Here is a 16076-nt window from a genome sequence, read left to right as displayed (position 1 = left end):
GTCTTCGGTAAGAATATGTAGGTAAAATATTAATCACATTAAATTTAGAATAGGTTTTAGCTTTTCTGCAATGACAAGCAGTTATTACTAAAATATAAGTAAAATGATTTGAAGTAAATTAAGTAATTGTTATATTTGAATAAAATATGTTGGTAGTGTGAATTTTAAGCTTTCAATTATTTATTTTCTTGACTGTATAAACATAGGAATTAAAATAGAAACTTGTCTGGTTTTGGACATAATCAATTCTCATTTTGTTGAGGTCTTTGATTCGTAATATTTAATCAATGAGCTTAGTCTATAGCTCTCTTAATTTTGCTATGGCATAATACGAGGTGTATACGAAACTGACTTATCGCAATTGCCAAGGGAAAAAATTCCCCAAGTGCCAAGTGATCGACGTTCTCTTTTTTTTTTTGTTTCTGTTTCTTCTTTATTTGTTATTGTTGTTAGCGTTGTGTTAGTAAATATTATTATTGTATAGCAGTGAATGGGGGGCGGAGAAACGATCGGTAACCTGGACATGGAGTCAGTCAATAGATTAGATAGGAATATAGGAACCTTAACGCTCTTAAGACTGCGTCATTTACTAATTTATCATTATTATGTGTTGTGTATGGTGTTCTAAAATAATACTAACTTGAACTTTAGCTCGAGAGTTTTCTGGAAATTCCTTTTTATTTTTCAGCAAAGTTTCCTTTTTTTTCAATTAAAAATTGAATATTACGTATACGCCGCTTAGCTTGTCGCTGGCATACTAACTAAAGGCCTTATCAGCAGAGACATATACATTCACAGAGACACACATATGTATAAACACATGCACACATATACACGTAGATACAAAAGTATCTGAGTATCTGTTATGTTTGTATCTGTTCCCTTTTTATTTAGCACGCGCACTTGCAAATTCTTTCAAGATTTATGTGATTTATGAATTGTATTTATTTATTTATATTTTTATAATTTTCTTATTTATTTTTGCTTGGTTCACACGCTTGGCAGTCTAAACAGACTAAACTGAACTTTGCTTTAATATTTTTCACGCTTGTCCCAAAAATAATCTTTTCAGGTTTCTGCTTTATTATGGTTCGTTGTTCGTTTTTATTTGTATTTTTTATTTTGTATGCATAGAATACTGATAACAAATAGAGTGTTCGTTTAATTGTTCGTTAATTGGCAAAAAGTTTTGTTTAACTTTTGCGATTTTCGTTCGAATTCGTTGGAAATCGTTTTATTATGATGCAAATAATTATTTTTATTTTTATTATTATATAATATTGAAGAAGTCGCTGTCGTCACACACGAAAAAAAGACACTGCACGTTTTTTTTTTTTTGGCTAAAAATTCAACAATTGTAGTAATTAATTGGCTTTTTGGCTTTCAACGGTTTTTTCTACGTTTTTCTGCGTTTGTTTCCGTTTCAGTTTCGGTTTCTGTTTTTTCTTGCGCGCGACGCTCGCTTCTCGTTCGTTTCGTTGACTAAAGTAAAATGAGCGAATGTCTATTAAATGCCGTTTGTCTCTGGCGAGCTTTGCTTGAGCTAGAGCTTTTGCTGCCGACGTCGACGTCGACGTTGACGTCGCAACGAAGACGCCAACTGCTTGTCATTTTATTTTCTTAAGTGTCGCTGCGATCGATGTGGCTGTGAGAGCGGGACAGCTACTGGGAACACCTCAAAGTTTGGCATTGACGTGAGCTCAGCGCTGAGAATTCTAGGAAATCATATTATTGTAAATACTATTCTTGCCGGCAAAAGCAACAGCGTCAACAACAACAAAGTCTAGTGAGCACGCTACAGTTGAGCTGCTCGACTGCTAATTGACCAGTCGGAAAGTGCAAAAGAAAAGTGACAGAAAGGCAAAAATATGAAAATCTATAGGTAAATTAAATTGTACAATGCACAATTAAATATGAGTATAAATAACGACCAAAATGACATTCCGCAATAAAATTGGTTGAGGTTTGATAAATTTATGCTAGTTTGAATTCCTGTAGAGCTTTAGACTGACAACTTTACAAGCTAAATTTTTGGTCAGATTTCTCTTGATTTTTTACAGAAAAATGAAACCTCTTAAAATTAACTTTGCAGTGTCGTTTTATACTAATTTGGGCCTCAGGAGTTGTTTAAAAACGAAAACTCAGGATTTAATATTTTGAAAAAAATATTTTTTCCAAAAAGTCAAAGGGGGGAGTACATGATTTTGTCGGAAAAAAATGGAAAATAAATTTTTTTTTAAAGTTAATAATATTTGTATGCAGAAACAATTTAGAGACCAAATTATGACAAAAATGATATTCCGCATGTAAATCAGTAGAGTTTTGACAAACTTATGACAGTTATGAAGTTGTTGAAAAAAAATGAACAGAAAGACATTGGCACGAACTTAAAAGCCTTTATTACCCTTAGTTACTGGGCTAACAACGCTTTAAGTATTTTTATCTATTATTTAATTTATGCAGTGCCTCATGTTGTTGCTTTTTCTCTGGTTTTGCATTTCCATAACTCTTTGATAGACTCACGTTTTAGTCCAAGCGATTTTCTAATTAACGCGTTCAGCGTTTAGCTTTATATTAAAAGTTGCTGCTGCTGTATGTGTGTGTGTTGGTATCTGTGTGTTGTTGTATCTGTATCTCGTTTGTCGTTTCAATCTGCGAGATGTTTACTTATTTGATTAGTGTTGCTTTTTTGCATTAACAGAGTTGAGGGAATTTTTTTTCGACAAGAATTGTTTTTGTTTTACTTTTTTATTATTTGTTTATATTTATAATTATTGTCTGGCTTTTGTTGGTAGTAAGTAAGTGTTTATACATACGTATAACAAGCTACTAATTTATGTATAATTAATAAACAATTGACTTTATAATTTGCATAATCAGTGGCAAGTTTATCTATCTTTTTTTTGATGTGCAATAAATTTCTCTTCTATGCTTTTCAGTTTGTTGAATGACTAATAAAATATTGGCCATATATCATTTATTGGCCATAAATAAAGTTTATTAGCTTCTATTGAGTAAAGCCATATTTGTCTATTAAATTATACTATTGTATTAATAATATATACTTAAGCTTTCCCCATTTTTTGCAACAGCTTTTGTTGACTCATACTCCCCCGCAATATTTATTATCTTTTGCTTCAATACTTGTATTATCTTGAGAGTTCTATATTCACAATTTATTCGACATTACATTCACTACGTTTTCTACAAATACTACAAATTTCTACGAACTTAAGTCATATCGGTTCTTGGCCTATTCTTAAAATAAAAGCTTTTACCCAGAAATTCACATGTCAACCATTCGGACAGCTAATTTTTCTGTAGAAGCAACTTGGCGAGGATTGACATGTGTATAATAAATAAGTATAAATATCTACATGTATTCTCTCTGTATTCAAATGTTCTTTTAGAATAATCAAAGCTCAGTCAATGAGAGGCTGAAGCTCTGCTTAAACACATGTGCTTAAAAGCTCTCTCACTCTTTCTCTCAGTCAGTTTCTCTCTGCATTGAGTGCCGGCAATTGGAAATTTAAATATTAAATAATAAATTGTTTAACTAAATTCAATTATTACGTTTATTGTTGATTGCATATTTATCAGGTGTGTTGCACAAATTTTTTGAGATATTTTTTTTTGGTGGATATTACATTACAAAAACCAAACAAAATATCGTAGATTTAATTTTTTGGACATAATTTCGGAGTCACAAATAGTGACTGTCATTAATATATTTAAAATTTCAACAAAATTAAATTGTTTTCAGAACACCGACAATTAATTTTGAGTTGTTACCAATTTGTAGAACATGTCGGAATATATTTTTTTTAAAGCTCCAGGCATTTGTCATCCATAAATTTATTAGAAACTTGGCCAAGACAACAGAAATTGAGGCATGTAAGCGCCTATTTTGAAGCCAAGTGATTCAATGCTAACTGTCAAATGGATTGATAAGCAACAAGGGAAATGCGGTGATAATGCAAATGCCGTTAAAGCAATCTTATCTACAGAGTATCCACATACAGTAGGTCATGTAATTGTTTGGACAAATTAATATATTAACATAAAAACTCAAAGATTTACTGAAAAAATAAACAAATTTATATATATTAATTGGCAAAATAAACTCTATCTTGTGTTTTTTATCTTTCGTATTTTACTATCCTTAATAATGGTTTTTAACACTTAAAATTTTTAATTTTTTAAAAATAAAAATATTCGAGAAACTTTTACTTCAAATATAATAAAAACTTTAACAATTAGTTTAGCTAACAAATAAAAAATAAATACATATAGGCTTTTTCTCCGCTAAAAGAATTTTATCAGAATATCTGTAGTGAGTAAATATAATTAAATAGATTCAATAAGGATAACTATTTTTAATAATAAATAAAATTTCACATTTGCGAATATTTCTATATAAAAATAATTACTTAACATACTGTAGACAAACACATCCTTTAGTTAACAACAAATAATATGGGCAATACAAATAATAAGCAAATGTTGTTAGTATGCAAACCTAGCCAGGGGCAATTAATTTTATGGACTTTTGGCCAATCAATAGTATGCATGTGAATGTGTTGAATGACCAAATGAATACCAAATGATTATGCCGAATGTACTCAAAGTACATTCAATAATTGATTTCAGTTCCCAGCAGCCGCTGCGACGCCAATCAGGAATGCCGTAATCTAATCAAATCAAACAATAAAAAGAAATAGAACTATCAACACAATTGTTTCATATCAAAATGGTTTCGTTAACCTTTAACGTAGAAACGTGCTGGCCAAGTTACTGAACATTGTTGTTGTTGCTGTTGTTGTTGTTATTATTCTTATAGCTTATCAGTTGAAACACTTTTCAAAAGGTTTTACATTTTTGGCTTAAGTAATTGTTTAAAAATAGCAACGCGTCAGTTTTATAGTTATATTAAAAACAGAGGGTCGTTCGCTTGCCTCATAAATTATGTTGTATCAATTGTTAATCAATTGACAACATTGCGTATACGCAATGTGTATCTGCTCTTGCTACCTCATAAAAACTAATATTAATTTTATTTAATTCTTGACTTCTTAACTGGTTTATTTGTAAATTCCTAGTAACAAAAAATTTTCTATTAACAATATTCCCAATTATGGTTTCCTAATTTTTATTTTCAACTTACTTGCTTGCTAGTCTTTTTTTATGTCTAATTATTGTTGCCGTCTTTAGGTATTTTCAGTATTATTTAGGGAGTTTTGCATAGGGAATTTTGGTCTTACCTGCTGCGATGTTGATGTGGACTGATGTGAGGTTTCCTTAAGACTACTGCATGAACTAGAACTTGTATTAATCTGTCGTCCGCCTAAACTAGCGGCAACTGTTGTGCATCCGGCATTCAGCGGTCCCCCTCCTCCTCCCACTCCCGCTCCTCCATTGCTGGTGCCATTAAGCGTGGGCGTTGTACTGAGCTGAAGGGGCGTGGTTGCTGCCGATCCACTTTTTTTGTTGAAACTCTCAATGAGCGTTGTTGCTGGACTCAGCATGTTGCTCTGTGAACTATCCGAGAAGTCTGTCATCTGTAAGATTCAATAATGGCGAATAATTAGTCATTACTTTCTTTCAATTCTGTACAATTATTTATTTATTATTAGTTTAAAAAAAAAAATTTTAATTATAAAGATGTTGTTTTCCACGATATTCCATTGACAAATGTTCATATATATCTACAAATTCCCAATCATCCACATTATTATTATCGGGTTTAATTTTTGCTGATAACTCTTCTTTTTAATTCCTGATTTTTTTTTGTTTTAACAATATAAACGTCATAGATTCATACTAAAAGGTCTTATCACAATATCTTCCCTGCTGTTTGCCGTATATGGTTAAAATAATTTCTATCTTGACTCACACTATCTTGAGATATTATTCTTTTTAAACTAAAAATGACTACAAACGTCTGCCTTTTTTAAAGATTTATTTTTATTAAATTGAATAAAAATACTAAAATATATAAAAAAAAAATTTTCTTGTTTATATTTGAAGGTACAAACAATTTTTGAATATATAAAACAAAAATGTAGATTAATATTCTAAATTTTGTTAACAGTCAAATGAGAAAAATAGTGAACACGCTTTGAGTGTTGAGCAATGCAAACAAATTTAAAGTTTAACAATTGATTTATGCCTTATTTTGTTTTGTTATGATAATCAGTTTCCATGCATTTGGTTTTCTATATTCTTATTTTTTGCATATTTACATAATAGTTATACAGTTGATTTAGTATAAAGCTATTTAAATAACAAGCTGGGGCAGTCGTTCGATTTGTTTCTGTACATAATTAATATTGTATTGAATCGCTGCTGATTAAAATTCCATTTATGCGTGGGCGTCAAACTGAGTCCGTTTTTTAATTTAACAGATGTGTGTTGGTTGTGTATTGTTGTTGTTCTTATTGTTGTGTGTGTGTGTGCGTGTGGGCGCACGCGACCAGTTTTTGCGCTTTGCTTTCTTAAATCAATATTTGCAATGTAATTTATGCAAATGCGACGTGCCATAACTTTATTTTATCGCTTATAATAAAACACACAATAAACATGCAAGGCAAAAGTGTTAACAGTGAATTTTCACTGAGCTTCAAAATATAACGTATATTGCTGGCACGGTAATTAAAAGGAACTGTTGAGCAGCGGTTGCGTGAATTTTTCTGTTGTACATTTTTGTACACACTGGCTACACTGCTGCTGCTGTAATTTTTTTTAATAGTTATTAAAATTGTTTCAGTTAGTGTACATTACGCAACGCAAAGTACATGAGTAAAAGCAAAAAATATTAGTGCTGCATAAATACCAAGAAAGTGCTAGTAACTACCAATGAAATAAATAAAACAGATGGTTTTAAAATACAATAAACATTGGCGCGACCATGGTAGAACTTTTGTAAGGTGACGACTCACTCAACACGGCCCATTGTACTTGGAATATTTCTTGTCTGCGAACCAGTTCATTATTAATGGGTATGTAGTAAATAAGAAGTAAAAAAGTACAAATACAAATAGAAATATTTCTTTGTGGTGAGCGGAGTTAATTATTTACATTTCTCTATATTATTGATTAAGTTAAAATAAAGACCCGCGGCGAAGCGAGAACGCAACCTTGCTATAATATTACCATCGCTGGTAACTAACAGCAACTGCTTTATCAACTGGTTACGCTTACAGCAACTGCTTTGCTAACTGCTTTGCAGAGTTGCTCAGTAGCTACAAAGCAGTTGAACAGCTGTTTATGGTACTTTTCAGTTCTTTTGTGTACACACTGGCCGCACTGCTGCTGCTTCAGCTCTTAGCAAACTTATTAAAAATGTTTTAATTCGTGCAAAATAAGCCACGAAAATTGTACAAAAACGTGTTAAAGTTAAAGCAAAGTGTTTGTTTAATAAGGAAATGTTAAAATCTAGTCGGGAGAAGCAAAGATGGCTGCTTTTCAGCTTGTGGATGTGGATGGCGTCAGCAGGCGACGTCATGAGTGGAGTGGGAGTGGGTGGGGGAGTGGGAGGGGGTACAGGTACAACGACAACACAGAATGCATTGTTAGCCGCAGGTAAACAACAACAACAACAAGAAAACAAACAATTGCCAGTTTGTAGTCGAATGTTGAGACACGTCTTTGAGAATGCAACGCCAAGAGACGAACAGCAAGCGGGAATCTTTGTGGAATACAAACCGGAAGTGGGACAAGTGCTGGATGAGGAGACATATCTCTGGAACTGTCTGGAAGCATGCTGTGAAAAGTCACAGTTACAAACACAGTCGCAGTTACAGTCGCAGTCACAGAACCAGTCACAAGTCACTGCTTGCAATGTTGTGCTAGTTTTCAAGAGTAAATGCTATCACATCCACTGTGCCAGTAATGAGGCCTGTCTACCGAAGCCTCTCTCCCGCGAGCGTGACAATGACAAGGTGCAAATGGTGCTCGTCAATCCCGTGGGAGATTCAGCCAAGACCTGGACGCAACTGCTCAAGTCCACCAAACAGCAGGCGGAGATTTTACCCTACGATTCCGCGGCTCTCAACTTTTGGAAACAACCACGACGTCTGGCATTTCAAGTAAATATTCTCTAGAATTTGCTATAATTCCCTTGCATAGGGTACCTTCAAAATGTCACAAGAAGAAAATAATTGAACCCATAAGTCTATATATTCTAGATCAGAAGTACGAACTAAATCTCAATATGAAGCAAAGTTTCTGAAGATAACTAAACCAATCTCACAAAATATGCATCTAGTACTGTCCTATATATCCTAACCAAATTTATTTCGAATCGGATCACTAATTCATATAGCTGCCATAGGAACAATCTTTCGAAAATCAACCTTTATCTGAAGATTTTTTATACATTTATTCATTATGGGTCGACTGTATTGTATAGTTCTTATAGAAACAATAGGACGATAATTGAATACAGGCCTCTGCAAGGGTATCAAATCTTCGTTGTGCCGTAGCTAACACTTATTTCCCGCTACAGGATAGCAATGCCTACGATGATGATGAGTTTCCCATAGCGGAGAAGCGCATGAAACAGTTGCTGATGCAACAGCCCGAAGATAACGATGAGGATTTGAGTTATTATGGCGGGTCCGATGCGAAATTCCTGAGCTGTGATCTGGACACACCCTGTCCACTGCAGGAGCAGTGTGTGCCGCTCCAGAATGCAGTGACGGGTATATGCCGATGTAAGCATGGATTCATGAGGAATAAGCAGCTGAAATGTGTGATGCCTGTGGTGCCGTACAGTGCCTACAGTGAGGTCATCCCGGAGGATGCACAGGAGGCAGCTGCCAGCGAGAATGTGCCAGAGATTGCTGTGGTGCCGCTACCAGGGAAACAGGAGGCCAGCAAGATTATTGTTGTCTCTGTCATGTCCAAGGATGTGCAGTTGCCGGAGCAGGAGGTGACCCTCGCCGCCTTCACAGTTCCCGATGAGCAGACGAGTGGCACCAAATACAAATATCTGTGGACACTGATATCACAGCCCAAGGGACCCATGAATGGCACCATTTCGGATCAGAGCAAGTCAAAGGTGAAGTTTGGGCATATAAAAATTAGCTAGGAATTAAGTATGAGTTTCCTAAGACTATCCATCTTAATCTATTGATTCTGAATGAGTTTAAAGAAATCAGAGAAGAAATTAATGATTAGGATGAATGGAAGAATCTTAGATAAACATGCTAATATTAAATGGATTATTTAGAAAAAAAGGATAATCTTTTAGTTATTCACTTTCATCATAAAATTTTATTTTATACTCCTATAATAATTAAATTGAATGCACATAATCCTGGAATAATATCCAATGAAATCTTAAAAATACTAACGTACATACTTTGATAGTTTCGGTATTTTTTGGATTATTTTTAAATGTGCTATTCATTTTTTTAAAATTTTTGTTAAATAAGTATTCAAAACTATCTTTTATTTTGAATTTTTATAGTTATAATAATGATTTTAATACTAAAAATTTAAAAGAGCAGTTATTCAATGATTCTCAAATAAAAAACTGAAATTTAATCGTTATTATTGAGTTCGCTGCTTTTAATTACAAAGCAATGGATTTAAAAATGTCGAGTAAGAATTGATGTTTATCAAAATAGAAAAGAAATCTAGAATGTAAATTGACATCGATTGTTTTTTCCACCCCAGGTGAAGTTGTCGAATCTCTCGGAGGGATTGTACACATTTAAAGTGACTGTGACCGGAGATAATGGCACCTTTGGAGAGGCAGCTGCCAATGTGACTGTGCTGCCCGAGCGAAGGATTAATCAGGCACCTCAGGTGGTTATTTCACCACGTGAACAGATCATCCGGCAACCCACATCGAATGCGGTGCTCGATGGCAGCACCAGCACCGATGACGATAAGATCATCAATTGGCACTGGGAAGTGATTTCGGGACCCATTGGCTATCAGCCTCAGTTGCCGGAGGTGAATACACTCCAATTGGATCTCACATCGCCGGGAAACTATACCTTTAAATTAACCGTAACGGACTCGAACAATGTGACCAACTCCACCACAGCCACCATTGCCGTGCTGAAGGAAACGGACTATGCTCCAGTGGCGAATGCTGGAGATGCCGTCATCTTGTATCTGCCCAATAATAATGTGACTCTCAATGGCACCGCCAGCTCGGATGATCATGAGATTGTCGCCTGGGAATGGACCAAGGATGCTAGTGATGAGGCCAAGGCCGTGGACATGCAGAACACAAGAACTCCATATGTACAACTCTCCAACCTGGAGGAGGGCATGTACACCTTTGTCCTCAAGGTCACCGATGGCAGCGGACAGTCGAGCACCGCCAAGGTGCATGTGTTTGTCAAGCCACCAACGAATTCTCCGCCTGTGGTGAAAGCGGGCCTCAATGTGGTGAGTTTCCAAAAAACCTTTTTTTAATCCTAGGAAAAATAACAAAAACCTCTGAGGGAATCCCGAAAATCCTCAAGATTACCATACTTTAAACTTGCAAAACTTTGTCAAAAGTTGTCCAATTTGCATGCGGAATCTCATTTTGATCGTAAATTGAGTTCTAAATTTATTCTGCATATAAAATTATTAACTTATAAAAAAATTTTATTATCGATATTTTTTCGACAAAATCATGTACTCCCCCCTTTGACTTTTTGGAAAAAATATTTTTTTCAAAATTTTTAATTTTGAGTTTTCACTTTTAAAAAACTCCTGGGGCCAAAATAAGTATAAAACGACACTTTAAATTTGATTTTGAGGGGTTTCATTTTTCTGTAAAAAATCATGTGAAATCTGACGAAAATTTGACTTGTAAAGTTGCTAAGCCAAAGTTTTACCAACTTCTAACTTCCATAACTTTGTCAAAACTCAACCGATTTTCAAGCGGAATGTCATTTTGGTCATAATTTGATCTCTTAATTAATTCTGCATATAAATATTATTAACTTATAAAAATATTTTATTTTCGATATTTTTTCGACAAAATCATGTACTCCCCCCTTTGACTTTTTGGAAAAAATATTTTTTTCAAAATTTTTAATTTTGAGTTTTCACTTTTAAAAAACTCCTGGGGCCAAAATAAGTATAAAACGACACTTTAAATTTGATTTTGAGGGGTTTCATTTTTCTGTAAAAAATCATGTGAAATCTGACGAAAAATTTGACTTGTAAAGTTGCTAAGCCAAAGTTTTTACCAACTTCTAACTTCCATAACTTTGTCAAAACTCAACCGATTTTCAAGCGAAATGTCATTTTGGTCATGATTTGGTTTCTAAATTGATGCTGCCTACAAAAACAATTTACTTAAAAAAATTATTTATTTTCGTGTTCGTCCCGCCAACATTTTTTTTCAATTATTTTTCTTCGGTATTTTAAGTTTTTACTTTTTAACAACTCCTGGTGTCCAAATTAAAAACTTCGATAATTTCCAACGGATTTGCGGGAAAACCCAAGGGAATCACAAAAGGATCGCTTTTTATTTGTGCTTATTAATAAAAAAAAATCCTCTGATTTAGACGAGCAACTTGCCAGCCAACTGGGCGCTTTTAAATGGCTCGGAGTCTAAGGATGACATTGCCATCAAGAGTTATCAATGGAAGCAGTTAAGTGGACCCAACAATGCAGTCATACTCAAGTCAAATCAATCTGTAAGTTGCCTAAATGAACTCGGCCACAACCTTATCTAATCTCGACTATAAATGTATCTATATCAATGATGGAACAGATTGCCAATGCAACAAGTTTAACGCTTGGACTCTATGAATTCGAATTGAGCGTAGCGGATGAGAACAACAATACGGCGACAGACACCACTTGGGTGAAGATTGTGCAGGGTGAGAGGAAGAGAGAGAGAGAGAGGAAAAATAATATTTTTTAAATAAATGTTTAATAAACTAATTATAGAACGCAATGCGGCGCCAATTGCCAATGCTGGTGGAGATCGCACCATTACGCTGCCTGTAACAGCCATTTATTTGAATGGTTCCCAATCCTCGGATGATTTGGCAGTGGTTAAATATGCCTGGACACGTGAGGATAACAGTCTGGCAGCAGGTGTCATCGTTGGAGACACGGAAAAACAGTCAATAATGATTGTAAGCAAATGATTACCGTGGGAAATCATTTAATAATTGATGATTATCATTTCATTTGACATTATTCACCATTGAAAATCATTGAAAATCACAAAATTTTCTGTATTGATAATCAAAGTAATTTATAGTCAAAGGATTATCATGGAAAATCAATTTATAATTGATAATCTTCACTTAATTTAACATTATTCACCAAGTACTATCATTGGAAATCACCCAAATGTTATGGAATATCAACTATTAATTGATAATCATTAAAAACTCTAAAATTTACATTATTCACAAAAAACTGTCATTGAAAATCATCAAAAATCATGAAACATCAATTAATAATTGATAATCATCATAAGTTCTAAAAACTATCGTTGAAAATCATCAAAATGTGTGTCTTGATAATAATCAAAGTAATTTATACTCATTGGACTATCTTGGAAAATGAATTAATAATTGATAATCATCATAAACTCATTTATCATCAAGAACTATCATTGAAAATCACGAAAATATGTGTATTGATAATAATCAAAGTAATCTTCCAGCTGACAAATGTGGTGCAAGGACGTTACGTCTTCAAGCTGACTGTAAGCGATGATCAGGGATTAACTGGGACTGATACGGTCAGCATAAATGTGCATGCGGATCCCATGTTGATGTATCTGGTGGAAATGACGCTGCCCATGGGCATCTCGGTGATAACCAAGAGCGAACTGGACTCCACAGTGCAAAAATTGCAACTTTTACTGGGCGACGACAATAAGATCAAAATCAGGGAACTCAAATATGATCTGCACACGGAGGCAGCAGTTCTCGTCTTCTATGTCCTGGCAAATGGAGCACAATCGAAGCCTTTGAATGGACTTCATGTGGAGCGTTTGCTGCGTGCCAAGCTGCAAAAGGATGCCTCTATTTTGGGTGCACTTTATGTGGACATTAGAACTACAATTTGTCAGAATAATTGCTCGGGACATGGCAGATGCAATCCCGCAACGAGAGCCTGCGAATGTGAGGCATTTTGGATGCCCTCCGTTGGCTACTTTCTGGACAACGATGAGGCCAATTGCGGTAATTGCATATGAGCAACAATTATTAAGTGATTGCATATTTATATACCCTGTTTAATTAACAGATTGGTCGATATTGTACGTGTTTGTGGGCGTCATTGCCAGCTGTCTGCTGCTCTCGGGAATCTTCTGGGGAATTGCCTGCGCCTGTCGTCAGACCAAGAAGCCGCGCATGCGTCAAAAGGTGCAGAAATATTCGCTAATTGGAGCACAAGACGAGGAGGCAGCTAATTGTGAATTTATCAAAACTGGAACATACAGAATTTTCTAACATTTTGTTACCTTTACAGATTCGCGCAATACTTCGCTAACTGAATCGGAGACGGATTCGGATGTGCTCTTCGAGACGCGATCCAAGAGCAATGGAATTGGAAAGCACAAAGGTCATCAGAGCAGTTCACATGGCAGCGGAAGCAGCGCTGGACGAGATGGCAACAACAAATATGCGAATTCCAAATTGGGACGCAAGATCAAGACATAAACAAAAGACAACTATTTGTATACCTAAGTGTGTGTGCGAGTGTGAATGTTTGCGTGTGTATGCGTGTGTGATATATCTATATATATATTTGTAATTTGTATTTCTATATAATCATCTAAACTATATGTACTTGGATATTTTGTACTCGCATTCTACAGCTATCTATTTATATGTATATGTATCTGTATATGCATTTGTATCTGTATCCTATTTGTGTATGTGTGCGTGTATGTTCCTTTTACTATTATGTGATATGTGCACAACCTCTTGTTTATTTTTAAGCTTTTTATTATTGTTTATCGCTTAGTATTATTTACGCCGCTGCTGTGCAATAAACCTTTTGGTTAATTTTACAGAATTTTTATGATTTTGTGCATTTCTAGGTATTGTTTACGATTGTATTGTGTATATAGCGATAAAAGTTCACAATCAATGTAATAAATTACATGTAACTGCTTAAAAACTGAAATAGTAGTTTTTATTTAAATTTAAGCAATGCTGACAACTTTTAACAAGTTATAAACAACTGTTTTTTAGTGGGAATATGGTAGAAAATATGATAAATTTATCAATAAAAAATATTCAACAAAAACTGGGATTATTTTAATATTTACCAGGCATATTTGAATACTCTTTTACAACCCAAAACAAATTTTAAACTTTGTTTAATTAAATTAAATTCAATTGATTTAAAAAGCATTAAAACAAATTCATTAATTGTATTAAAATTGGCAAAACTTAAAAATGTTGTCTTAACTTTGAATGAATTTATTTTCCCTTATTTTTGCTAGGATAAAGATGTAAACAAAAAATCAATTTTGTTTTTTCCTGCAATTGAACCTTAAAATTTATTAACATTTTTCAAACCAATTAAAAATGTCTCCTTCCTGCTTTTTTGATGATTTCTCAACAGTTATTCATTCTCTTGTCGCTACTCGAATTAAGCGCATTTCAACAAATATTGACGCATTTTATTTGTTTATTTGGCTTGAAGAATCGATTCAAGTATTTTTCACCCACATTTACTGCCTAGTTTGGAGCTGAACGAGTTCCTGGTAGCGAATTCGCTGCGCTTCTCTTTAGGAATCTCTGGAAGACACACACTTTATTAAAGCCGTGTTGTGACTCATTTTTTTTGATTTTTAATTTATCTTCTTGTTTTCTTCGTCTGCTGTCTGAGCATGGCTTAAGTGTTTGCGCTTTTTATTGATTTTAGCCGGATTTTGTGCTACTGACGTTGTCATTTCGTTGTTGTTGTTGGTTTTTTTTTTTATAATTTTTGATGGTGGCATTTGCCACGCGTGTGCCATTTTCCACACACACACCCACACACATATACACACACAAACATGGAGTTTGGTGCGGTTGGGTTGGTTTGCTTTAACTGTGGCACGCGATTTGCTCATATTCATTGTTGTGGCGCCTCTTGGACGCTGCTTTATCCTTGCCCAGTCCTTGTCCCTTGCCCATTGTCCAATGTACAATGTACAATAGTCGTACACCTGCTAAAAAGCTAGAACCAGGGATAGCAAATAATAATTGAGTGTACAGAATTTCAAACTCAAAAAAAAGTATTGCGTTGAAGTATTTAATATTAAGAGAATGAATTGTTATTTTCTATTTATATATTTATAGAAAAAATTTATTTTTAATTTTTTGAATGAAATAAACTTGTTTTAAAATATATTTATTGATTTTGATAAAAAAAGTATGGAATAACAGTAACATTTAAGTGTGATTTTCAAATTAAAAATAATTAAAAATGTCTCTAATGTCTAAACAAAAAGTGTAAAATAAATATTATCTTTATTTTTTTTAAACTAATAAATTTCCATTAATTTTGATATATTTATTTTAATTTCAAAAATTATAATCATTGCGATCCCTGGTTAGAGCCTAATAAACTGACCTTCGTTTGTGGTTGTTGTATTTGTATTTGCATGTTTAACTCATTCAAAGTTTCTTGAACTTTTGACCTCCCTCACACGTGACAAACACGACATATTCACAGCGGGTAACTTTCAGTTCAGTTCTTTCTTTAGTTTTCTTGGTATTTTTATGCGAGTTTAATTGTTTGTTTTGACTGCAGACACCACAGATTCCAATACAACCACAACTGACACCACAGAAACCACCTCAATTAACTGGCTTGAATCGTTGAATATACATAAATTCCTTGCATATTTCCAAGAAATCGCCGCACAATGAAAAAATGAAATTTTAATAGCATTTAAATGTTTGCTTAAACTTTATTATTATTTTTTTTATTATTGTTGTTTGACGTTTGACGTTTTTTGTTTTTAATTTTTTATTGAACAATCTTTTGACTAATTTGCATGCTCAGCTCCGTTGACAGTTTACAGCTTTTTGGAGTTATTAATAACGCAAATACACAATAATCATACCATAAACCTCCCCGAGGGTCGTCCAGCT

The 16076-nt window shown here is 34.0% G+C and overlaps 2 protein-coding genes across 6 annotated transcripts in view; one reads left to right on the top strand and one right to left on the bottom strand.

The window, feature by feature from the left end:
• The window catches only part of LOC117786415 (sterile alpha and TIR motif-containing protein 1-like), a 41531-nt gene that overhangs the window by 17029 nt on the left and 8426 nt on the right, over positions 1-16076 (bottom strand). For 2 of the 5 annotated variants that reach the window (XM_034624657.1, XM_034624658.1), the window contains exon 1: positions 5262-5407. Coding sequence is in view for 1 of the 5 variants with exons in the window: in XM_034624656.1 (XP_034480547.1) it covers positions 5262-5558 (297 nt within the window). In the remaining 4 variants the exon portion in view is untranslated. Of the gene's footprint in view, positions 1-640; positions 1516-5261; positions 5559-16076 lie in introns of those variants that run through there. The other 3 variants (XM_034624656.1, XM_034624655.1, XM_034624659.1) reach the window with 3 other exon arrangements.
• On the top strand, positions 7303-14112 carry LOC117786417 (dyslexia-associated protein KIAA0319). The gene is made up of 9 exons (XM_034624663.1): positions 7303-8087; positions 8507-9061; positions 9682-10407; positions 11523-11654; positions 11732-11840; positions 11911-12101; positions 12641-13163; positions 13228-13395; positions 13453-14112. The coding sequence occupies exons 1-9, from the start codon at positions 7425-7427 to the stop codon at positions 13641-13643; spliced, it is 3258 nt and encodes a 1085-aa protein (XP_034480554.1). The 5' UTR covers positions 7303-7424; the 3' UTR covers positions 13644-14112.

The sequence above is a fragment of the Drosophila innubila genome, assembly GCF_004354385.1.
Source record: "Drosophila innubila isolate TH190305 chromosome 3L unlocalized genomic scaffold, UK_Dinn_1.0 0_D_3L, whole genome shotgun sequence".
Lineage (NCBI taxonomy): Eukaryota > Metazoa > Arthropoda > Insecta > Diptera > Drosophilidae > Drosophila > Drosophila innubila.
The sequence above is the reverse complement of the archived record's forward strand: the minus strand, read 5'-3'. Positions and strand labels throughout refer to the sequence as shown.